The sequence below is a fragment of the Bos javanicus genome, chromosome 7 (genome assembly GCF_032452875.1).
Source record: "Bos javanicus breed banteng chromosome 7, ARS-OSU_banteng_1.0, whole genome shotgun sequence".
Taxonomy (NCBI): Eukaryota; Metazoa; Chordata; class Mammalia; order Artiodactyla; family Bovidae; genus Bos; species Bos javanicus.
In genome coordinates, this window is record NC_083874.1 from 34,279,943 (window position 1) to 34,306,697 (window position 26,755).

General features: G+C 33.3%; 1 protein-coding gene across 7 annotated transcripts in view; it reads right to left on the bottom strand.

Moving 5' to 3' along the window:
• DMXL1 (Dmx like 1) overlaps nucleotides 1–26,755 on the bottom strand; it is a 125,306-nt gene that overhangs the window by 16,969 nt on the left and 81,582 nt on the right. For 2 of the 7 annotated variants that reach the window (XM_061422993.1, XM_061422989.1), the window contains 9 exons: nucleotides 26,132–26,249; nucleotides 22,919–22,981; nucleotides 16,762–16,848; nucleotides 13,374–13,495; nucleotides 12,868–13,009; nucleotides 9,565–9,615; nucleotides 9,251–9,311; nucleotides 4,683–4,810; nucleotides 650–742 (listed from right to left, as the gene is read on the bottom strand). In XM_061422993.1, coding sequence (XP_061278977.1) covers nucleotides 650–742; nucleotides 4,683–4,810; nucleotides 9,251–9,311; nucleotides 9,565–9,615; nucleotides 12,868–13,009; nucleotides 13,374–13,495; nucleotides 16,762–16,848; nucleotides 22,919–22,981; nucleotides 26,132–26,249 — 865 coding nt within the window. The remainder of the gene's footprint in view (nucleotides 1–649; nucleotides 743–4,682; nucleotides 4,811–9,250; nucleotides 9,312–9,564; nucleotides 9,616–12,867; nucleotides 13,010–13,373; nucleotides 13,496–16,761; nucleotides 16,849–22,918; nucleotides 22,982–26,131; nucleotides 26,250–26,755) is intronic. The other 5 variants (XM_061422994.1, XM_061422990.1, XM_061422995.1 and 2 more) reach the window with 3 other exon arrangements.

Genomic DNA, 26,755 nt, shown 5'->3' on the forward strand with positions numbered 1-26,755 from the left:
TATTATTTATTTATATTTTCTGGTGAGTTTTTTTTTACTTTTCTATTTTTTTTTTCTTTCAGTTTTGAGAAATGATTAACATGCAGCACTGTATAAGTTTAAGGAGTACAGCATAATGTTCTGTCTTACATACATCATGAAATGATTACCACATAATCACCTCATCTATGTGAGGTGGTGATACTGTTTAGCAATATCACCACCTCACATAGATATAAAAGAAAAATAAAAAATATTTTTCCTTTGATGAGAACTCAGAATTTACTCACTTAGCAACTTTCATATATAACAATATTGACTATGTTAATCATGTTGTACACTACATCCCTAGTACTGGCTTATAACTCCAAGTTTGTACCTTTTGAACTGCCTCCATCCAATTTCCCCTGCCTCTAGTAACCATATATCTGATTTCCCCTTGCCATCACCATCAGGCACTTTATAGGTTTATTTTCCAAGTTATTGGAGACTAAGGATTTTTATACCTCACAGAGTAATTTTAACATAATACAGACAGAAACTTACAGTAGTATGACTGAATACATAGGACTAGATAGATTTTACATTTGGCTTTGATACTTAAGTATATATTCTTGATTTCTTTAAAATAAAAATTAAAAAATTTTAAAGGTAGGAAATCTTGGCTTACCAGGTATGGCTTAGGCATACTTCCAGTAACTGGACAACATTTCCAGTTTGTTTGATACAAACTTAAATATCCATCAGCGTCAACTATTCCAAACTTAAGAGAAAAAAAATTGAGCGTTTAGTACAAATAAAAGGCATATATTTACCTTTACCCTCACTGTGAATCTCATATTGTAAACCTTAAACATCTGAGTCATAAATTGTTTGACTTCTCATTTCACCTATGCATGGATCTAGTCCAGATAAACATTTAGCTACTGCTTTAAAAACTTCTAGGGCAGAGAAAAGTAAACTAACATCAGACCCCCAATTTATTATACTAACCAATAGCCTAGTCTGTATATTCTCTGTAGGTACTCCAAAAATGGCATACTGGATTTATACATTAAGACATGTGAAAAAATTTTAGTATATACAAGATAAAAAACGGTTCATTTTGAAAAAGATTCCAGAAATATAAAATAAGGAAAACGTGGTAAATAATAGTATAAAGTAAAATGAAACAAAATTTATTATACTAAAAGAATTCTTGATGGAAACTCAGAGCATTTTGATTGGAAAGATGATAAAATAATCCAGTAAGGGAGTACAAGATATAGATCTTAAATGTTTAATTTTGACTCCAGGCTTCTCCCATCTACAGATATAACAATCATTAATAATCTAATGTGTTTTCATTCAGATTTATTCTGAGAATATTCAAACACTCGTACATATAAGATTTTTAAAATGAAATTAAGATAATAATATACAGTTTTACAATTATACTTTTTAATTATTACAGCCATTTTTCCACATTGGTACATATAAATTTACCTCTTTCTTGTGCTGTGTAGTATTACACTGTATAGTCGTATTGTAATTTTTTTAAAAAGCTTTTCTCTATAGAATTTCCACTTTTTCCTATATTAAAAATGCTGCTTTGAACATTCTTGCATATATACCTCTGAGTATTTATATAGGACAGATATCCAATAAGAAAAAAAATTTGTCAAAGGGCATCATTTAAAATTGGTAGGTGAAGCCAAAATTAAATCCTAAGTGGCAAATCAATTTACACACCCATTTTTCCTTACACATTAGTCAACACTGCATCCTACAAAATTTTACTATCTGTCAATTAACAGAAAAGCCTCATTTTAATGTTCATTTTTTCAGTTATTAGTAAGGGTTATTGATCATGAATAGGGTTCTGTCTGTTTTTTGGTCAACTGTTCACATTCTTTGTTGTCTTCATTGTCTTTTTACAAAATTGACTGACAGGGCTAACAGTAGGAATATTAACCCATTGTTTACTGTGTTTTTTTACAGCTATTTTTCCAGGGCTTATCCTTTCTGTGGTTTATTCTATGTTTTATGGAGTAAGTTTAGGTACGTTTTTCAGAAAGGGTATATGGAATGTGCTAATTCTCTGCATACTTAAAAATGTGTCTGTTTTGCCATTAAATTTGCATGAGTTAGGACAGACATTGGCCCCATTCCTTATCCATCAGAATTCTGTGAATACTGTTCTATTGTCTATTTGTAACCTCTATTTTTAAGGAGGCAAATGTCATTATTTTAGATAGGAAGGTGGAGAGGTTGTAGGTAAACATTTTTACCCCTACTCCTTCCAGAAGCTCTCTTTATCCTTTGATTAAAAAACAAAAAACAAAAGTCAAATAATCAGGCTGTGCTGAGGCATGTGTTGCTTCTCATTACTTCTGGTCTAGTATTTGGTAGGCCCTTCTTTTTCTAAAAATCCATTTTTTGCTATGGGGAAATTTTTATTACTCCTTTTAATACAATGTTTCCTCTTTAAATCACTTTTCTTTTTCTTCTTCTGCTATATCTTTTAAAGGTCTTCTATGCATTTTCCTGGATCTTTGTCTCAATTTATTTCTTGGGTTTTTTCATGATAGGATAAATTCCTGATTTATACTTCCCAGTCACAAATTTTATTTTCAAGTACTTCCATTCTGCTATTCAGTCCTTGTAATCAGTAGTTCCTCTACTCTCCTAATTTTGGGGAATTGCATGTTTTTAATTTCTAAAACTTCTTTACTGTTCTACTGCCTTTGGTTCATAGAATCCTGTTCTTGTTTTACAGTGTAAGATCTTCCTGAATCTGAGGAATCATTCCTCACAGGTCATTTTTTCCCTGCTAAATGCTCCCTTTTATCTCCTAGTTTTTCTGCAATGTCCAATGACTCCTGACAAAATGTGAAGTAGCATGAGTTATCTGTTCCATTTATTCCAGCAGCCTTCCCTAAGGGAGATAGCATGCTAGGGTGTTGTGCTTTTGGGTACCATCATGGCAAAGGTGAATTAACAGTAAGCTAATTGCCTGTTAAAGATACCTGGGCAGATAATAAAGAAGAGTTTGTTGTGCCTTAAAACGGCCTATATAGGAGCATATTGTTGTGTTAGTCACTCAGTTGTGTCCCACTCTTTACAACCCCATGGACGGTAGCCCACCAGGCTCTTCTTTCCATGAAATTCTCTTGGCAAGAATACTGGAGTGGGTAGCCATTCCCTTCTCCAAGGGATCTTCCCCACCCAGGGATCAAATCTGGGTCAGTCAGAATGTTAAATCTATAAAATAACTCTGAGTGTAGAAGGACTTAAATGCCATACTTAAGGGTATGGACTTTTAGATACAATGAGGAGACTGTGGGTTCTTGAAAAGGACAACATGATTTCATCTATAGTGTATATATATAATGATATTTTTTTTTTCCTTTTTTATCTTTTTTGGCCATGTTGCCAGGCTTGTGGGATCTTAGTTCTCTGACCAGGGATCGAACTTGGGCCCTAGCAGTGAAAGCACAGAGTCCTAACCACTGGACAGCTAGGGAACTCCCTATGCTATTTGTTACATAACTTTGTTGGCAACATGAAGGATACATTAGAGAGATTAGTTAGGAACAATATAACACTGACACAATGGAAAAACATGAGTATACAAATGATATTCTTATATGCTCATGTTTCTAGATTAAAAGGTTTCTCGATTAAATTCTTTTAATTTCCCATTAAGGAGCAAAGAATGTTGCTAATTACTCTTAAGAAATTATACGCTCTCAATTCTGTTTCATAAATACATGAAAAAATTGTTGACTTTAGTGAAATGCTAAAAGCCAACTAATAAATGATGTAAGCAAAAAGGTTGCAGCACACCATGATACAAGTAACATGTGAGGATGGTGGAAGGTTTGGAGGCTGACAGAAAATGAAAAGCAAGATGTACTATCAGCAAGGGCCCATGTGAATGTTTTTAGTGTAGCATGGTCATAAAGACAAAAAGAAGGCTGATTTCCCCTTTAGTAGCTGTTTGTAGTGCTAGTAAGACAGAGGGGAAGAGAGAGACAGTTTTAGGAAGGAAGATTACAGGAAGTGAAGACAGTAAGAGCCAAGTTGGCATTTTTATTAAAAGGCCCATAGAATAAATACGGCTTGCCAGGTATAAAGTCTTTGTTCCCCTGAACTCTGTTGCTGTACTGAGAAAATAATCACGGAAAACAAATAATGAATTGGTTAGCTGTGTTCAAATAAAACTTTATTTACAAAATAGGTGGTCTAGGCCATAGTTTGCCAACATCCTGTTCTAGAGCAGGTGTTCCTCAAACTTTAATGTTTTGTACAAATCACAGGAGCATCTGGCTAAAAAACAGATGGTGATTTGATAGGTCTGGAGTCAATAATCTGCATTTCTAATAGGCTCTCAGATGTTACCTACTATTTGGTACCTGACCATATTTTGAGTAGGTTCCAGAGGATAAAGAAAGCAGAAGTATTTAGAAGATGGTCCTATAATCACTTGGTCCTTAAGCATCACATAAAAGAATTTTGATGGACATGTATATAATGTATTTACAGCAAAAACCAAGTAAATTTAAGTTTTGAAAGGAATTTCTTTGAAAAGAATTCATACAGATGGATTAATACTTCACCAGTAGATAAGTGAACTGTTCTTTTCAGAAGCCCAAATAAGAAATATTCATAAATCTTTAACAAAATCAAACCATTACCCCATTTACACTTTTAAATATTACCTTATTTCCTTGATAGTTAAATCTCATTCTTGTAACTCTTGAATTGCCACCAGAGCGGAAACAGGTTATTTGTTGAGAATGGCCCCATTCGAACATTCTGACACTTCCATCTTGAGCTCCTGTCAGATCTGCATTATGAGAGGGAAAAAAACTACAAATTTATTTCAGGAATCTTTGGCAAATTTATTTCAGGAATCTTTGGCAAATTTATTTTTTAATCCAATGTGAAAATATGGAAGAAATACCTAAGAAATGAGTCATAGTCAATTTAGATGAATTCACCTTTGTATGAAACTTCACTTGAATACTCTCAATCTTAAAAACAGATAATTACATAAGGTTCTTTCATCTAAGAACATATCCTTACACAAAACAACAGAAGCAATTGAATCAGATCTCTATAAACTATTTTCTTTTGAAATTATCTCAATTAAGTTTTAATAACCTTTAGTAGATAATGTTCATGATAAAGAGTTAGAGTCTCAGGATTATTTAACTTTGTATGGTGACAGATGGTAACTGGACTTATGGTAATCATTTTGCAATGTATAAAAGTACTGAATCACTGTTGTAAACCCGAGACAAACACAATATTTCAAGTCAACTGTATTAAAAAGATGATCTCGGGATTACAAACATTCAATTCTTATCAGTCATACAAATAATGTTTAAATACCTGCATTTTTCTCTGACAAAATGATTGGAGAAGGTCTTGAAAGTCATGCTAAATAATCAATCATTTCTAATAATTTTATTATGATTGATCTAATACTCAAATACAGTATCCATTTCACTAAGGAATATGAACAAACTAAATGTTATTACTTCTTTGCTTTATCATTTCCTGATTGTATGTTACTAGAATCTTACATAATCCCCCTGCTCTATTTTCTTCTTGTAAAAGGTATATGAAAGTGAAAGTGTTAGTTGCTCAGCTGAATCCAACTCTTTGTGACCCCATGGACTGTAGCCCTCCACGCTCCTCTGTACATGGGGATTCTCCAGGTGAGAATACTGGAGTGGGTTGCTATTTCCTTCTCCAGGGGAACTTTCTAATCCAGGGATTGAACCCAGGTCTCCTGCATTGCAGGCAGATTCTTTACCATCTGAGCCACCAGGGAAGCCAAAAAGATATATAAGTCACCACTATAATGATATATATCATTAATGATATATAAGTTACTGTACAGTTCTGAGAAGTAAATGAGATAATTTATATAAATCATTCAGAAATATACCTAACATACAGGGCTAAACTGACATTAAGAATACGGTACAGAGGTAGTGAAAAATTATATTAATGTACGTAAAGCATCTAGCACATTTCTAGTCATATATGAGTTAACTTTCCTTCCTTCCTTTCCAAGTACTTAAAATAAAGGAACTTCAACTGTTTTGGTATATTTTAACACTGGGCTGGGATGCAAGAGTGAGTACAATTTCTTGTGATTAGGAATGTTAGTAGTAGGGCCACCTGATGTGAAGAGCTGACTCACTGGAAAAGACCTTGATGCTGGGAAAGAATGAAGGCAGGAGGAGAAGGTGGGGCGGTGCGGGGGGCGACATAGGATGAGTCGGTTGGATGGCACCACGGACCCGATGGACCTGAGTTTGAACAAACTCTAGGAAATACTGAAGGACAGGGAAACCTGGTGTGCTGCAGTTCATGTGATTGCAGAGTCGGACATGACTTAGTGACTGAACAACAACAAGGGTACTGTATTCCCCTCCCCCCTATAGTTTTGTCTAGCTTAATCACAAACATAAATTGGACTAGATGCATTAACAAAAATCACTGAATCAGTTCTAATGAGGTGGATGAAACTGGAGCCTATTATACAGAGTGAAGTAAGCCAGAAAGAAAAACACCAATACAGTATACTAACGCATATATATGGAATTTAGAAAGATAGTAACAATAACCCTGTATATAAGACAGCAAAAGAGACAATGATGTATATAACAGTCTTTTGGACTCTGTGGGAGAGGGAGAGGGTGGGATGATTTGGGAGAATGCCATTGAAACATGTATAATATCATATATGAAACGAGTCGCCAGTCCAGGTTCGATGCACGATACTGGATGCTTGGGGCTGGTGCACTGGAATGACCCAGAGGGATGGTACGGGGAGGGAGGAGGGAGGAGGGAGGAGGATTCAGGATGGGGAACACGTGTATACCTGTGGCGGATTCATGTTGATATATGGCAAAACCAATACAATATTGTAAAGTTAAAAAATAAAATAAAATTAAAAAAAAAAACAACAAAAATCATTCAAATGTTTCTATTATTCATGGTTTTCATTTATTTGGAAAAATCCCTATTAGTAGCTTACATAAAATGAAATACTCTCTTAAAACTTTATAAAGTTAAAAAAAAACCAAAAGGTTCCTATAACCAAGTTGTCTGAGTAAATACCCCTCCTTAGTAACTGGAGAGTGTTATGCTATATCGGTGTTGAAAGAGTTAAATGCAACCTTAAATTTTTTAACATACTCATTATTTTTTTTTAAGTGGAACTTTCTTTTTAAGACTTACCTTTCTATTTCAACTCATCAGATTAACTTCTATAAAATTTTCCTTAAGTCCAAAAGTATTGGTTTATAATGACTAAGATCTTTTAAAAATCTGTTCCAAGGAAGAAAGGAACTGTTTTGAGGTATCAGCAATTCAGTCAAATTTTTAAGAAAACCTATTTCAGGGCTTCCCTGGTGGTTCAATGGCAAAGAATTCACCTGCCAATGCAGGAGACATGGGTTCAATCTCTGGTTCGGGAAGATCCCACATGCCACAGAGTACCTTAGCCCGTGCACCACAACTACTGAGCCTGTGCTCTAGAGCGGGGGACCCACAACCACTGAGCCCATGCATCAAAACTACTGAAGTCCATGATCCCTAGAGCCTGTGTTCCACAACAAGAGAAACCACTGCAATTGGAAGCCATACACTGCAATGGAAAAAGCTCAAGCAGCAACAAGGACACAGCATGACAAAAAAAAAAACTACAAAAAAATTTTAAAAATAAATAAAAAACTCATTTCAAAATTTTTCCAGTTCATGAAAGGAGCCCACTGTTGAACTAAATTACTATCTGTGAGACTTATTCATGATATGAAACAATATACTGTAAAAAATATGTCAGTGATTAGTTAGCATTTAATTTTTCAACTCTCTTATCTGTCAGTTACAGTAGTTCTCTGGAGAAAGTACTTATCCCAAGACAGAAGTTACATGATACTACTTAAGAACTATGAAAATAAGTCCATTAATTGTCTTTGAATCCAGGAATTATTTTATTTAAATCTATGGGCTTGAGGCAGAGCCTATTCATAAACTAGTCAATTGTCATCACACATGCTTTAGGGCTGAGAAATAATGAAATCCCTTCAATATTTCAGGAAACTTCTAAACCCTACTGCAAAGAGTAAGGATAGGTTTTAAGCACTGCCAAATTTTCTTGCTGTGGGATTCATATTATCTACACTTTATATATAAAACACCTTTGACTCCTTCCTCTCTAAACAATCTCATGATTGTTTTTAGTTCATGCTTTACATTAGACTTGTGGATAGAAAACATATACTTCTAGCATTGAATAAATTCAACATACTGAAAAATTGACTAAAGTTTTCAGTATTATTTTATATCTCTAGCATAAGTAACAGAAGCTACCTATTCATCTTTTATTAGACATCGGTATACAACTTTGATAACACATGCTTACAGCACTTGTGATCATTAAGTAAAAAAGAACTTTGGTTTTGTCATTTGTATTTTATCAGAATATTTCTCATAAAAAAGGTGGTACAATTTTTTATAGTTATTAAATTGGAGGGACATGAGTATCTTTTAATTAACATGCACTATTTTTACTGTTTTTTGTTACTGTGTGGTAGGACAACTTGATGAAGGGCACAACTTAAAAATCTTATTAAAAAAAACTTGAAATACTCACATGCCAATATGAATACTGATTCCAACCCAACAGTTAATTTTAAAGTTGCCTCTATTATTATTTCTGCTTCAATACTTCCAATAATTCCCCATTAATTAAGTTCTTTGTTAAAGGAAGAAAAACTTTTGAGATTCCTAGGAAGATTAACTGAAAGTAAATATATCCTGCCTTAGAATGTATAACCATTTCCTATACTTACTATTAGTGTATCTGATAAAAGATAAACTGATAAATATTAAAAAAAAATACAAACTGATTATGATGAGGCTCTAAATGACCAAGATATGGTTCTGGTCTATATAATAAAAGATGAGAGTGATCCAAGTATTAAAACAATAATTGTCAGCTACAATTTAACACTATGAAGAGTACAGAACGCTCAAAAATAAAATGTGCTAAGAAATATGCAGCAAAAATGCTACAAATTTACACATTAAGTTAGTCTTTATTAATTCAGGAAAATTACTTTCTCTATTTTTACTCAATTTTGAGGTGATTTTACTTGCTAGCAAACATTCTCAACAAAAAATAAAAAAAAAATGTTGACTACTTTTGATTGATACTAGAATTTTCCTTTAAATTCTTTACAATAATGGCTTATTATCAACTTACAGTAAGGAAGAGTTGGATGAGAAGTCATTCTTCTGACATTATTAATGGCTTTCTTAATCATCTGTTAACAAAGAAAAATCATTCTTTTACACTTTTAATAAAAAGTAGCATTAAAATTTTATACTGTGACAGGAAATTCAAGTAACATTTCTTTTTGTGTGATTCCATAACTATCATAATGGGTGCTAAAAATTCTAAATATGATAACAGAAATAAAATTTTTAACAGCTCAGCTAACATTTTAAGTGTACATACGTTTTCTGCATCATTGCCTAGGATCTAAGAACAAATTCACCTCAAGAATTTAGTCTTACCTCCTTTCTTGCCAATTCTTTTCTGATCCCATTAAATTTATTGGAATAATCCTGAATAGGATAAGGTTAAAAAGACAGGCAGAAGCATGTGAAAAAAAAAAAAAAGAGGTAAACAGAAAACTGTATAAATTTTTAACTGATAGTTTGGAACTACTTATTCACCCATTTTAAAATTATGCTTTGAATGGTTTAAGTAGCCTGTCAAACAAGAGTAAACTAAGTACTTGAAATTAAAGGGATAATTTTAATTTACAGGATATATCCTACTTATAGACTGTAACTAAAGTTATAGATTATCCTAAGTTTGTAGCACCAGTCTCATGTACATTTTTTTGTTGTTATTGTTCTTTTGGATTTTAAATTGTTTAATTAGCCCAAAGCCATAAGTAAAGTGCGGATGTAATAGGGAGGGACAGAACTAGGTCAGCAGAATCAGGGAGGAACAGAAACACTGAAAGACATGTTTGGATACAGCTATACTCCAAAAGAGCAGAAACTGGTCCTAACTAGTATTCCTTTTCATTACTATGCATAATTTAATAAAATAATAGGACTAGAAAATATCTGATCAAATTCTCTACCCACAAAAACTGAAAGCCTGCTGAATGTTATTTCTGTTTAGTAAACATGTTTAAATCTCTAGTCTCAATTAAAAAAAACAGCCTAAAGATTCTTGATTTTTCTTTTAATTATTTTTTTCCCCTAGTAAGAGTATCAAAGAAAGGAAAATCATGAATAAAAAATACAAAGAGTTAAGTTTCTGAAAGCATATGCAGACTAGTACAAGGGAAAGAAATCACTGATTATTTTAGAAGATCTATTTAAAAGAAACCACCTTATATTATTATTATGTGACTCAGACAGTAAAGTGTCTGTCTACAATGCAGGAGACCCGGGTTCGATTCCTGGGTCGGGAAGATCCCCTGGAGAAGGAAATGGCAATCCACTCCAGTGCTATTGCCTGGAAAATCCCATGGACAGAGGAGTCTGGTAGGCTACAATCCATGGGGTCGCAAAGAGTCGGACACAACTGAGCAACTTCACTTTCACTTTCACCTTATTATATTGGTGTCTTTTTCCTGAGGATGGAGTAGGGTAATCCCAATACTTATGTTTACAAACCACAATGACACCAACTAAAAAGATGTTCTAACATTTAAATAGGAAGAAAATTCAGTCCTAAGAGGAATGACAAAGGTAAATTTCCATATAAAAATGCTCTGGAGAATAAGCAAATATTTTCTGAGCATCGACTAAATGTTAAGCACACTCTACTTAGAGATCATCAGTGTGTATAAAGTAGGCATATAATAAACTCTCAAAGAGCTTACATTCAGAAGGGTATAAAAAAATACAACCAAATAATAATAAATAGATAATTTATAAATTGATAAAAGCTATAAAGATGATAAAATGGGATAATATGACGATCAAATGAGAAAATAGGGTAACTGGGAGTAGAGGAGGGAGGAACAGATACCTTTGCTAGGGAAACAAGAGAAATCTCTGGGAATCTGAGTTGAGATCTGAATGGTAAACAGCAAATATTGTAAGTAGAGAACAAGGCAGAGGCTCTAAATCTGATGTGTTCAAGTGGTAGAAAGAAGGTCACTGCAACTAGAGAGAGCAAAGAGAATCCAGTGGGGAAAAAAGGGAGATGCTGCTGCAGAGGCTGGCTGAGTTTAAGACACACAGGACCTTAGGGGCCATGTGAAGGACTTGTTTTAAAGCAGTGCTGGGAAATCCTAGTTTTAAGCATGGGAGTGATAACCTGAATGATGTTTTAGAAAAGAGAAACTCTGCCTGCTGTGTAACAGACAGAGGGAGCAGTTGTAGAAGCAGAGATCAGAAAGAAAACTGTGACAGGAAGAATTGTATTATATTCTCTGAAAATAGAGCTGGAAAAAAATGCTTATTATTTCTTTTAATATATTTGTATATTCTAAGTTCTCCTTTAAAAGATTAGTTTTACAAGTGAATTTCAATGCATCTGTCCACTGGAAAAAATTAACTATTAATGACCAAGTCTTTTCTTTTGAATAATCACTAGACTGTTTTTCATATTCTTCAATTCAATACTTAAAACAGTTCTCCATGAAGTCAATGAGTGAAGAGGAATAGAGGGCTTTAACAGAAGCTCTACCACAAATTGGAGACAATGACCTGAGTTAAATTCCTTGACCTTTCTTGATCTCAAGCTACATCTAAAGAACAGTTAAGTGGAGTAATGTAACAGCTACAACAGATATCTCAAACAATAATAAGGTTATATGATTGGTAAAGGAACTGCATTAAGTATGAAATATTATCAGGTATTATTAAAGATAATCAACTTTATTTAAAGAATTATCTTCACTAATTGGTAAAAAAAAATTGGGTGGGGGGGCAAAGACAGAATTCTACAGGACTTAAGGAACTGTGGGAAAAAAAAAACACCTACCACCTAGCAAGTCACCGAAAAATTGCTGGTGCTGGGTTTCTTTGGTTCTGTGTATCGATTTCTATACTCATGTAGATACAGCTATGGATCACATCCTAGGTAATCAGGGCTCAAGAAAATCCTCCATTACTACAGAAAAATACTTTTTCAGTTCATCTGCATATTATATTTTGCTTAAGTTTTTAAAATATTTGTATCATTTTTTTTTCATGAAAAGAAAAATATATTTGTCTCAGGATCAACTAAGAGTTGTTAGTTGATAACCATTTAAAATTATTATCTAAGTTAGGAATTGGCAAATCTTTTTTGAAAAGAACTAGATAAATAAATGTTTGGTACTTTATGGGCATATAGTCTCTGTCTCAGATACTCAGTCTTACCATTGTAATGTGAAAGCATCCATAAACAAAATACTAAAAAAATGTGTGGCTATGTTCTAATAAAACTTTATTTATACACAATAAAATCTATATTTCATGTAATTTTCATGTGTCACAAAATACCATACTTATTTTGATTTTTTTAATGGCTTAAAAATATACATTCTTAGCATGTTGACACAAAAACAGGTGGTAGGCAGGATCTGACCCACAGCATGTGGTTTGCTGAGGCCTAATTTGGAACAGTAAGTTTCAAATAATTATTATTTAAAATACAGCTCTTTGTATTTCCATTTATTTAAAATAATTTTTGTTATCAAATGAAAACCTATTATTCTTCAAATAAAAAAATCAGAATTTCCAAAAAGTATATGACTTACTAAAAAAATTAAAATTTTAAAAAACATTTACATCATCCTTTATCTTATTAATTTAGAGGGGAAAAGCGGACATTTATACACAAACATTTTTAACTTTACATACCACAGATGCTCCTCTGCCAGTCTGTGTACTACCAAGCCATGGCATGTTAATTGGAGTACCGGGATTGCTATGTGTGTATGGGGTTGTACCTTGCACAGCTGTTAAATCATCACGAGCATGTATAACCAAGAAATCTTCTGATCTGCAAAGGAATGTCAGCCAGAATAAAACAACCCATCAGGTCTTCATTTCTTGTTATACCTGAAAGCTCTAACATATGACTTTGCATTTCTCTTTAAAATTAATTTTCTTCAGCTCAACTTCTAACTCACAGCCAATAATTCCATGCATGAACATTTTCAGATCCCTTCTCTTATTCCCTCCCAACCCTCAACCCACTTTTTTAAAGTTCCAGCCATCCCACTTCTTTATTCTTTAGCATATCAACTTCCATTTTGCTTACAATCTAGGAATATTCCTTTAAAAAATAACTTGAAAGGTACAGTTCTGTGGATATCATCATTCATACTGCAATATCACCATTTAAAAACAAAGTAAAAGGGTACCCTTTGGTTTCCATTTCTACATCATCATCTACCCAAGTATAGATCTGTGTAGCCAGAATTCCAGAAACATCTAGTTCTTGAACATCATGGCTCGAAGCAATTGCTATGCAGTTTCTATTCGCCTGAAAAATAAATCATATAATAATTTTTAAATAAAAAAAGCATAATGTGTATATGGGCTACTTTTGAAAATGGAGACTACAAAACAGCCTCTAGAAATGATAACTTTAGGTATAGAATAAATATTATTTTCACAAATAAATATTTTAATAAACTTTGACTGAGATAACCATCAGGATGAGCTTGGAGATATGTTTATATTTTGAGAATTTCACAGCATTCAGCAGAAGGCCAGCTACAAATGGAAATGCAAGTGCCACTTCATTTCTTCAGCCAGTAGCACTCTCTCTCTAGTCTACTAGAATGGTACCATCTCCCTAAAATTTGCACAGTTCAGAAATGTGAAGTGAGATATTGAAAAATATAGGAGCCCTGGAAGGTAAACAAAGGTAAGGGAGATAAGAACTTCAAACTGAAGAAATAATGGTGGATTATTCAAATAGGATGGTATTGCTTTCTCCTAAAGCCTTTCAATCTTAGGCAAGACAAACAGAATTTGGAAAGGGGTCTTGTGGCTCAGTTAGTAAAGAATCCGCCTGCAATGTGGGAGACGTGGGTTCAGTCCCTGGATGGGAAGATTCCCTGGAGAAGGGAAAAGCTACCCACTCCAGTATTCTGGCCTGGACAATTCTGTGGACTGTATAGTCCACGGGATTGCAAAGAGTCGGATACGACTGAGCAACTTTCACTTTTTCAGGGCTTCCCTGGTGGCTCAGAGGTTAAAGCGTCTGCCTGCAATGCAAGAGACCTGAGTTTGATCCCTGGGTTGGGAAAATTCCCTGGAGAAGGAAATGACAATCCACTCCAGTATTCTTGCCTGGAGAATCGCATGGACGGAGGAGCCTGGTGGGCCACAGTCCACGGGGTCGCAAAGAGTCGGACACGACTAAGCGACTTCACCCACTTCACTCACCAAGCAAAGGTGATGAAGTAAGTATTTCAGAAAAAAATCATCAGTGAAAAGTTGGTCAGATTAAATGATAAATAAATTTCAACATCTACAAATTTTAAATGTGTATCTTTAAAGAAAAAAAGGATTGATAGCAAAGAGAAAACAGGATTAATATGTCAATTATGCAAAATTCTAATACAAACTGAGACTGAGAAAACAGACTGAAAAAACTGAGACTCCAGAGATATGTGGAAAAAAAGGAAATTAACTACACTGCTGGAAGGTAATTCTCCATGTGACTCTCTACTTCTGTGTGTCTTGTGAGTTAGTCAATGACTGTCTTTGTTTCACAGTATTATTATCAGGATACCTATATAGCTATAGTCTCTCCCTCCAGATCAAAAGGCAGATATGCTTACTGTCCATTAGAAAAGATCTGGGTTTCCTGAACTCACTGTTCTCCACCTGTAAGGCAACACACTTTGTTTGGGTATCATCTAGCCCTCTTGCTGTCACTGGGAATTGCACCTTAGGGAACCAGAGCAAAAATGCTAAAGTTCTAGCTTTTGCTTTTGCTGTTAGTAATAAACTATACTTTGTCTCTGGTCCTGGAGTCTTGTGTCTTCTAATAGTATCCATTAAACTGTGAAAGCTAACTTGTTACACTGAATGCAGGGGAGTATCTCAGATCCTTCACAATGCTTGACACAGATAATCCACAACTACACAAATAAGGAAAAGTTCAATGTTATCAGCATTTTTAATTACTGCAATTTAAAGCAAAAGATATTATTTCTTAGCTACAAATTCAGCAAAGATGTAAAAATTTAACAAAATAACTGGAGAAATAAAAATTAAACAAGTACACTCTTACAAAGTCAACAGAAGACTTTGTATTATTATTGTGAGGATGACTGTTCAACTAGTTATATCAATTCAAATAAGAGAAAAAAGCTAGTTTGTTTTATAACACAAAATATTAAAATCTTATTTTCTTCAGGATAAGGAAGGTACTAGTTGTGTATAGATAATAACTTTATATTTGTATTTCACATGTATATATCATAATATATAAATAGCACATCATGAGAACTGCCTGGCTAATTCCAAACTTGCCTGCTATGAACAGAACTAGTCATTAATCAGGAGTGTCGTATGAGGAAATGAGACAAGGAACCCAGGAAAAGATGAGGAAAGAATGACAAAGGAACTATCTAGATGAAATCAAAGACAAGACAGACAAGCATAGGACAATGAAGAACCAATTGATGAATGATTATTGAATGGGTAATGCCATAGGATATGATCTAAATAATATTTTAAAGTTATGAATACATGAAAAAGTGTGAGAGAGTGTGTGTGTGTGTGTGTGTATCTCTCTCTCTCTCTCTCTCTCTCAGGCAGGAGGAGAAGGGGACAACAGAGGATGAGATGGTTGGATGGCATCACCAACTCAATGGACCTGAGTTTGAGTAAATTCCGGGAGTTGGTGATGGACAGGGAGGCCTGGAGTGCTGCAGTCCATGGGGTCGCAAAGAGTCGGACATCACTGAGTGGCTGAACTGAACTGATATACATACACACACATATCTAGATATGTATATCCTTTAGGTTATTGGTAGTAAAAGGAAATGAGCAACTAGAAGTTTTTATACATTTTTTAGTAATGCAGTTAGGCGAGATAGGAGGGGAAAGGGCTAAGACAAATTTCAACCGTGGACCACTGTACCTAAGGCTACCTCTTCTGTAAGTAGCTTATAGACACCTCTATGGAGGATGCTGAGTAGAAGGGTAAGGGATACAAAGCAAACACTCTAGTTGGGCAGCTATTATAGCTAAAAGTTAAAGAGGAAGACTTTCTGTGAGTCACATTTAAGCTTAATTTTGATCTAAGAATCACATTCAACATATTCATATAAGAAAGACAGAAAACATTTTCTTTGGATTAATTGGATGTGTTGTATAAACTGTAAAGGCAGGGAACTTCCCTGGTGGTCCAGTGGTTAAGATGCCATGCTTCCACTGCAAGGGGGTGTGAGTTCGATCCCTAAACAGGGAACTAATATCCCACATGCCCCGCTGCATGGCAGAAAAATAAAAATAAAATACAATTATTCTCAAGGCAACTGCATATATAAATACTTGAGACTTCCCTCTGTTTAGTAATAAAGTATTTTATCTGCTATATATCCAAAGTCAAATAAATTATCAAGCAATATAATCATCTTATATAATAAAAAATTTACTCAGATTGCAATTTAGGGAGTAGAAAAATAGCTTTGAGAAAGGGAAACAATGCTAGTAAATAAACTGACAGAATAGGTGACATTCTCCAACTATGAACACTTAATTAAAGAAAAAAGTCAATGTACTTACTTTATTAACAGCAAAAGCAGTAATGATATCAGATTCTTTATGAATAATTCTTGCTTTACCTCCAGGATATCCCAAATCTGCTTCTATCTACATGGAGGGAAGAAAGATACAAAAATACAGCAATTTTAGTAATAGGAAAAAGAAATATGCCGGTCTTTCATTTAATACTTGCATAAATTAAGATGCTTTTTAGATAATTCAAATCCAAAGGTACTAATTTACATTCTAATTATTTCTGAAACAAAATTTGGTAAGAGGAAATGACATCTTTACAAATTTGCTTTTTCACATATAAAAACATAATTGATAAACAACTCCATTAACTGCTTATATTCTTAAGGTGCAATAATTTAAGACATTCTAATTATTAAAGTAAAATAAATTTACCATACTTCTTAAGTTTATAATCTTTTGATAATATTCTAAAAATATAAAAAAGCCAGAAGATAAATATTTTAGGTTTTGCAGACCAATAGAGTCATGCTGCATATTCATTTAAAAAACCTTTCAAAAATATAAAAACCATTCTTAGCTCATGATCTACAGAAGAACAAGAGGACACAGCCAGCTGAATATATTTTACAGACTCCGTATAAAATAACTTTCTAGTTATAAAATAAACGTGAAATCCTGAAAAGCATAATATTTTACCCAACTCAGTAATCATTTTAATAGCTGAATAGACCATAATCCAATATACGTTAGACAAGGGAAATGTATTTGACCTTTTGCTTATACCACAGAAGGCAAATACATCTTTCAACTTAGAAGAGAGTACTGTATAAAATTAAAATTTACTAAAATAATCAGAGGTAAAATGAAGAGGCAATTGTTAAGAGTTAGAGATGTTATTTAATGCACTATGATTCATTTTATTTTATACTCCCTAACCTTCAATTTTTAAAATAAATTATTATAAAATGTTTTATAACTCATCATGAAATACAAAAGTTATTAATTTGAAATTAGAAAACAAATTTACTTCCTGGAAAATTTAAATAAAATATCACCAATCCCCATCCACTGTTTGACCACAGAACTGAGTAGGGTTAGCAGTATTTTTAAAAATGGCAACTAAGATGACAGTTCATTTACAAAGTTGAAATAGACTTATAATTAAACCAAAATAACCATATGCAATCAAAACTCACAGTCACTGGATTGAAAAATGTCAAATATAATCTTAAATGAAACTTGCTAACAAATATTTTAAAAATTCACTGCTCATGCAAACACTTTGGTTGATTTGAAGGTCAACTTCTTTTCTAAATAAAGTCTTACCTGTCTGAGGCCCATCATCTGTAACAATGTCTAAGTCAAATTTTGTAATCCCATGACTAAAATTCCAAATTAACCACCTATTTGCCTGGTATCTAAAGCACACTAAGTGTTTACTATTGGGTTTTTAAAGAAATTAGATATAAAGACAAATAGCATTTCCATGGAATAGAGCAATATGCTATTTGCTGGCAATGAATGGGTGGGTGGGTAGTGTCACCTGCAGAACAGTCTTCAAACTTTACTGTCATGGAGAGAAAAGCAAGAAGTTCAAAAAAAGCTTCTTTGGTAAGGAAATATATTCCTGTCCTCTCACTATCTAGATTTATCAAAACACTGTTTCTCAATAGTGTGGTCCCAAGATGACCTGCATGAGAATCACCTAAAGGGGGTGGAGTGGAATAGGAGGAATGGTGTTTAGCATTAAGAGTTTATGCATATTTAATTTTGAGAACAATAACAAGTTGTAGGAGATGAGTTTGGAGAAGTAGCAGGTTTGGTTTGTACAGAGCCTTAAAAGCCATAATAAAGAATCCAGATTTCATCTTTCAAGTTAGAAAAATACTGGAAGGTTTTGGTAATTCTGGATGTTGTAGGGCAAAGCACAAAGGGTGAGAGACTGGCGGCCAGGAAATGAGTTAAGAGGCTACCACAAGAGCTCAAGTGAGAGGTAGTGGTGGATTTGATTAGGGCAGTAGAACAGTGGTAGTGATTAGAAATAAGATAAATTTTGTCAATGGGCTGAAACTGCAGTATGAATATTAGAAGAAGCAAGGATGACTCCCCGTTTACAGATCTGTCTCAATAAAGGATACTGGATGAAAGTAAAGGAAAGAGTGGGTTTACGCTGGAATTAGGGGAAGACAGAAAATTCTGTGTTTTGACATTCAGGGGGAGGTAACTATTAGGTTATATATGCAGGTCTGGAATTCATGAAATGAGTAGGAATAATTAGGCAGTAATTCCTAATTATTCCTACTCATTAAATATTAGGAATAATTAAGATTATCAGCCAATGGATGATATTTAAGCTATCAGATAAACCAAAAAGAAAGTAAAGACAGGAAGAGAAAAGGTTAGAGAAGTCAGTCCTGGAGTATTCCACATTTCAATGGTATGAAAAAAAAAGATTGGTCATTTCAGGACTGGGAAACAGCACTGGGAAAGAGAAATACTGACAGTGAATAAAGTGAAAGAACAGGAAACATTCTCGAACCAAGAGTTTCAAAAAAGTAGCTGAGATTAACACTATCAAAGGATACTAAAAAGTTGAATTTTATAAAGACAGAAAATTGACTACTGTAATCAGTTTAGTCACACACTAGGACAATCACAATGCAGCGGGCTAAAGATAATACCTAACTAGGTTAGAGGAACATGTGACATTTGGTAAATAGGGAAGGAAGTCCATTGGGGAATGTTCACAGGGGCATTCAACTGAGTTGACAATGTTTCATTTCTGAAACTGGGTAGTTCCTACATGGTTTCTGCAATATTACTCTTTAAGTTTCATTCTTGAATGACTTTATAGGCAACTCTACAAATGAATTTTCCTAGATAAAGGTTTAGAGAAATAAGGTGATAGACTCAAAGATAGATTTTTTTTTGGTTTTCATATTAAAGACAATAAAATATATTTACTTACATTGAGAATAACTTAGGTAAAAATTTATCATGACATTGAGATGAGGAATAAATACCGAAGCAAAGTTCTTGGCGAGGTAAGAGCAGATAGGATCAGTGCACAAGTGGAAGATTTGGCTTTGGATAAAACAGCATCAGATCATCTATTGTGAGAGAAGGCAGAACAAAATATCTGCATATAGAACAGAAGTGAGATCGGGTGATGGGACAATATGGTGGGCTAAATCTCTGCTGACTGTACTTATTTTGATAGCAAAATGAAGTCATCCATGGAAAGTAGTAAAGAAATATTGGAAAGCTGAGATAAAAGGGAAAAAATGTAGGGAGAACGAAAAGAAAATGAAGAAAAAATTATGATGGTGTGATAGTTTAATTTGAGATTTGTGACTATAAATTTTAAACAAGGCAAGTCCCCATGGTTTGTGTTTTTACTTCATCCATGTTCAGCTACTTGGGTGCAGACATAGAGTTGGTAGAGAGCTAGGTTTAAACAGGTTTGGGAATTTTGAAGGCAAGTACAGTGTAGAGAGAAGAGGGCAAAAAGGTTGAGGAGGTTTGCAAGGGATTAATCATAATGAGAGAGCTTCCCTGGCGGCTCAGATGGTGAGGGCTCATGGAATCTAAGCTGGGGAAGAAAGGAAGGAAGTGGGGACATGATGTGAAGTGAAGAGAAGTTGCTCAGTCATATCCAACTCTTTGTGACCCCATGGACTGTAGCCCACCAGGCTCCTCGGTCCGTGGGATTTTCCAGGCATGAATACTGGAGTGGGTTGCCATTTCCTTCTCCAGAGGATCTTCCCGACCCAGGGATCGAACCCAGGTCTCCTACATTGTAGGCAGACGCTTTACCATCCAAGCTACTAGGGACATGATACTGGCAAATAAAAATACGGAACTCGCATGTGCTACAAACATTAAAAGTCATACAACATAAAATCAGAGTAAAAAAAAATCACAATGAATATGGTCTTAAAGGTCTTCTTAATATAAGGTTTCAAGTCATGCTTATAAAATGTGATTGGGCTGGATATATGAGGGTGAAATCCAAATATTAATGCTAAAAGAGATTTTTATGAGATTATGTAGATAAAAAAACTAACCACAGAATTACCATATGATCCAGCAATTCCACTTCTCAGTATACACACAAAGAAATGAAAGCAGAGACTGGAAGAGATATTTGCATTCCAATGCTCACAGGAACACATGTATACCTGTGGCAGATCATGTTGATATATGGCAAAACCAATACAATATTGTAAAGTTAAAAAATAAAATTAAATTAAAAAAAAAAAAAAGATGGGATACAACCCAAATGCTCATTAACAGATGAATAGATGAACAGAATACATTATATATACACAATAGGATATTATTAATCTTGAAAAGAAACAAAATTCTGGTACATGCTATGACATGGATGAACCTTGAAGATGTTACACTAAATGAAATAAGCCAGTCACAAAAGGACAAATATTGTATGATTCCAAGTATGATGGGTACTGAGGGAAATAAAATTCATAGAGTGAGAGGTAACTGCCTGAGGCTGGAGCACTGTTTAACAGGAAAAGAGCTTCATTTTAGGAAAATGAAGAAGTTCTGGGAATGGATGTCATGATGGTTGCACTACCATATTAATGTACTTAATGTCACTGAACTGTATACTGAAAACAAAATGATAAATTTTATATACATATTTTATCACAATTTTTTTAAAAGACATTTTATGCAGAAGCTGATCTGAATAGTATTTGGGTTCCACAAGGCTTTCTTTAGGAATTGGAAAAGAAGGGAAAAGTTCTAACAGACTAAATCCAGGACTCTACTGCTATTTCAATTAAAGCAGCAGCATGTTTAAAACTATCAACTCTCATTTTACAAGTCGAAGCCTTAGTAAATGAGGCTTCAAGTGTGGAATGAGCTCAGTGTCACACAACACATCTATGGAAAGGTCTCATTAGTGGTTTTCAGTTACTACGACCTGCAATATAATGAAGTACACCTGTATGCCCAGGTGTACTTCAGCACGACCCTAATGATTTACTAAAACAAACATGAAGATGAGCTCTAAAAAATATCAAAGGCATAACAGAAGGAAATGGGAAGCAACTGGATGAATATAAAATTACATCAATACTCAAAGAATTAGGGAATATGAATATTAAGAAATAATTTTGTTTTCAAGATTATAGCAGAGAAATGAGAGATAATATCACCATATTCTACTGTGTATTAAAAAGATAAGGGAAAACTACTAACAACTTTAACCAATAAATTTGACAACTGAAGGGAAGCAGAAAAATTTTTTTAAAGGTATGGACTAAGAAAGTTCACTTAAGAAGAAACAGATAGCTTGAACTACCCTGTATCTGTTAAAAAATAAGAAGCCGGAGATTTAAAAACTCCAGGCCCAGATAATTTCTCTGGTGAATTCCATCAAACACACAGTTAACAATATTCTTTGCCTGGTAATCATTAAAACCACCTGGGAGTTGTTTTATGATTGTACAAATTCTCATCCTTTCTGCTCTTGTTCTCAAGTACTTTGAGTACTTACTATGCATAAGGCAATGTGCTATATGCTACTGGTACTGGTAAAATAAATGCTGTGTGTATGTTAGTTACACAGTAGTGTTCAATTCTTTGCGACCCCATGGACTGCAGCCCGCCAGGCTCTTCTGTCCATGGAATTCTGCAGGCAAGAATACTGGAGTGGAATATTGCCATTTCCTTCTCCAGGGGATCTTTCCAACCCAGGGATTGAACCTGGGTCTCCTGTATTGCAGGCAGATTCTTTACCATCTGAGCCAAAATAAAAGCTACATAATATTATTTGATATATTTTAAGTAATTACAATCACAGAAGAGAATTTTAACTTCAAAAATGATACTTGCAGAAACAGAACAATACTACTATAATTCTATAATACCTACTATAATTATGTTTTATTAAGAACTTTAGTTTTATTTACTCATAAAAATTTGTAGCCAAAACAGGATACATTCAACTCTGTTTAAAATTGCATTCTCTTAAAAACAAAACAGAAATATTTTTTAATGATTACAATATTTAACTTGTTAAAAAAAAGTAATTTGAGGTAATTAATTACTTTAAAAAGTAATGCAGCAATTTAACTGCATTGGAAACAAAGTCCAATCCAGAACTAAATGCAAACACTTTGTTTTTCCCGTTAAAGAATGCAATTTCTAATTTCAGTTGAATGACATTTTGTACCTTATTGATGTTTGGCTCCTCCATCATAGAATTTTTGATGGTTTCACAGTTGTCCTCTAATGACTTCATCAAGAAAGAATAACCATATGACAAAGAGTAAAGATGAGATGTAACATGTAAAATACTGGGGATATTTCTTTTTATTTTTAACCAAATTTACTAGAAAACAATACTGAACTATTTTTTAAAATTTCATATATTTTAAACGAAGTATGTGTGGAGAGGCATGATTGGGGGTTGGAGAAAACTTAATCCCTCAGAACTCATTAACAATCACTGCAAATTTTATTCTATTTCCTAAGAAATTTTTACTCACTTCACTCATTTGAAATGTTGACATTTAAGCAAGATTAAGTCCAGAGTACTTTACACTACAAATTTCAGAGCTACAAGTGCCAGAGTATTATCAAATGAAAATTAAAGTCAAACTGTTCTCTTACACACTATTAAGTCTTATCTCCATTATGATATCTCATTCCTCAAGGAAAATCTCCTGATTAGAAACTTGGATTTCAAGATTTCTAACTCCTTCTCTTGACTTAGCCAGAAATAGTCAATAAAATGCTTGGAGCCACATATTCTTTTTAAAAGAGGATATTAGCACTTGTTAAAGACAGAGATGGTTCACGACCTTTAGTTCTTAGAAAATGAAACAAAACAAAAAAAGAAACTGAGGATTAAGATGACAGCTGTCAAGCATTTTTGGGGGGTTGGGACTGATTAGGATATAGTCTATTTGCAGCTATCTATATTTGTATTTTACTTTTAAATAAGTACAGTGAAGGACTTCTATTTTAAAGATGTAGGTGCCAGCAAACTATATTACATAGGAAAAGAAAAGATCTGAGGATACACCAGAACTTTAATGTCAGATGAAGAAAATTTCATTCCAAACATGTATAGGAATAAAGAAACAGCAGCACTCTCAAAATACTCTCCAACATCTACTGTAAATATAGGGCCTGTCATGTATCTATTTTCTAACCATCTGAAAAGTCACAGAGACTTGGGCTCAACTATTAAGTAATTAGCCTCCAATTAAAATAAATAAATTTATATTTAAAAAAATCATCATTTTATAAAACAGAGAGATGGAAGGTAATTTTGAAAATACTACAAAAAGCCAGTCAACTTTCCAGTAAAGATTAAGTAATTTTGTACCAACTCTATAAAGTTAATATTTTATTTAATTCCATTTAATCTATGTTATACTAGGTAAAATTTTTTTTTTCATATTTCCTTCATGAAAATGTCACTATCACTGTTTAGAATAAGACAACAAAGCAGTAACAATAAATTTCTCATAAATTGCCATTAATCATGCTGGGTTTTAAATAAGTTAAGTCTGCTAGTCAAATACTGAAAAGTGTATTATATTTATTTTGGAGATTAAAAAAACTAAAATCAGAGAAAATATTTAGCTAAATGATAACTAAAATGTTTTATAGTCTAGCATCCATATTCATGATTTTTATTAAAATAATTACAATACAAAAATAACTAAAATTTTCTTAAGATATTATGAAACTCCTAAAAAAACTAAGAATAAAACAGCAGATGAGTTTAACAGGTATATCTATACTCATTTATCCATTACCATTCCTTATGCATTCTGGCTTAGTTATGCTCTATTCCCTTAATGATTCTATTTCCTGATTCAACTAGACAATGTAGTAGTAAACTAGTTTTTTGTTTTGTTTGTTTTGAGAATAATTTCATTTCCTAAATGCACTAAATATATCAGCAGTGGAGAAATATTTTTATTTTCACAACTATATTTATCAAATACGGCAATGGGTTTTAAAAAATAATTTTGTACTTGAAATTACTATGCTCAATTTGCATGTTCATATTACAAGGTGCATCAAAGAAATTAAAGTAGTAATAACAAGCATAGTAAAACATGCTTTTTATTCAGAATGCAGCAGCGCTTTGTATATCATTATTAGAAGGCTTTAACTTGCAACATATTATTTTAGTCAAAGGTACTTTAAAATAAGAAACATTACCTCACCAGTAAACACATTCTAATTACTCTGACACTCTTATATAGCACAATTTTCAATTTTATTTATCCAAAGGTTTTCTTCAACTGTTTTAAAGTAATACATATATTAAATATTTAAGATATGTCTCACCAAAGGTTAAAAAGAAGTACATTAACTTGTACTATATTTAACTGTATCTATTTTTTGATTAGATACTTATCAAAAGTCTTCTAAGTTAGCAAGAATACCATGTATTTTGTTTCCTGACTTGGCTAATTCAAATATATTTACATAATCAGGCAAATAGTAAATAGTAACACATGTAGTTGCCTCTAACAAATTAGTTCTTAAACTGACAGACAAGACATAAGTAATTTTTCTTTTCCAATAAGGTTAGATGTCATCTTGCTTTTTGCTAACTTGTCTTTAAGAAGCCATTCTATTTCCTTATCTTTCCAACTGAAATCTCTTCCTTTTTTCCTCCCACTTCAAAAACTGAAAAGCCTGCTTTCAGATTAGTTCAGAGCTTCTCAAAGTGTGATCCACAAACCAGCCACCAGTCTTGAACTCTCTGTTAACTGATACATGAGAAAATAAGGAATTAACTACATCACTAAACCCACTGCTTAATTTATACAATACTTCTTGATAGCAAAATTATTTCAAAGAAAGAAGCAATATGTTAATTTATATTCCAGTACAAGTCCCCCATATCAAACTGGACTTATGAGTAGCACTGAACTAAATGAGAAAAATAATCTGTATTATGATAACATTAAGGTACAATCAACCAATTACAGTATAATTATAAACAGATTATAAAACTGTACTAAGTATCATCAATACAATAAAAATAAAATGTACATATTTGATATGTTTTCAGTATAAAAACCTAGTTTCAATGAAACTTCTAAGATAAACTTTATCACATGAAAAGGATGGGAAATTCCCCCTTTGTCTCAAATGGTAGTCATGACAACTCAAAATCAGGAAACAAGATACAGAATTCTAAGTTAAACAGTATCTTTTTGGGGAAAAAAAGCCCCAACTACATCTGAATTAGTTACTTCAGTTAGGAAAATATCAACTGTCTCTATGTATTAACATACATGTTTATGACATAAAAAAATGAATTTTTATAAAAGTCTGTAAAATACAAATCTTTATAGTTAAAAATACAAGGCATTAATAACAAAATAGCAAACAAGTTTTAATTTATACAGACCTCATTTAGACATCTTTTCTTTGTGAATATATTTCTGATAAAGGTTTCTTGAATTTCTTCCTGCTTCACCAAGTACTGCCAAAGTCTCTTCACAGACAGTGCCAAATGGTGTTTAGATCTACAGAGAGGCAATATATTTCACTATACACTTCAGAGACTTCTGATTAACCTGATTACATTTCCTTGGTGCTATATCAATTATTATAATAATAAGTTATCTAGAATCAGACCACATCATCTAGGGTAGTAATCAGTAATACTTTTCTTAAAAGAAGAGACAGTAAATATTTCAGGCTTTGTAGGCCATATGTTCTCTCCTACAACCATGTAACTTCACCACTGAAGTGGGAAAGCATCCACAGTTAATACTAAAATGAAAGGGTGTGGATATAAACCATAAACCTTTATTGACAACACAGAAGGAGGTGTGGATTTGGCCCCATGGTTTGCAGTTTGCTGACCTTTAACGTAAGAATATAAGATCTAACAAAAGAGGTATGCATCCTAGAAGAGATCCAGAAACAAAGCCACTAAAAGTGTTGTCTGTGAACACGTACTAGCCCATGAACTCTGTTACTGATGAGCAATGAGGGAAGAGCCTGTGAAAGAATGGGAATCAACTAT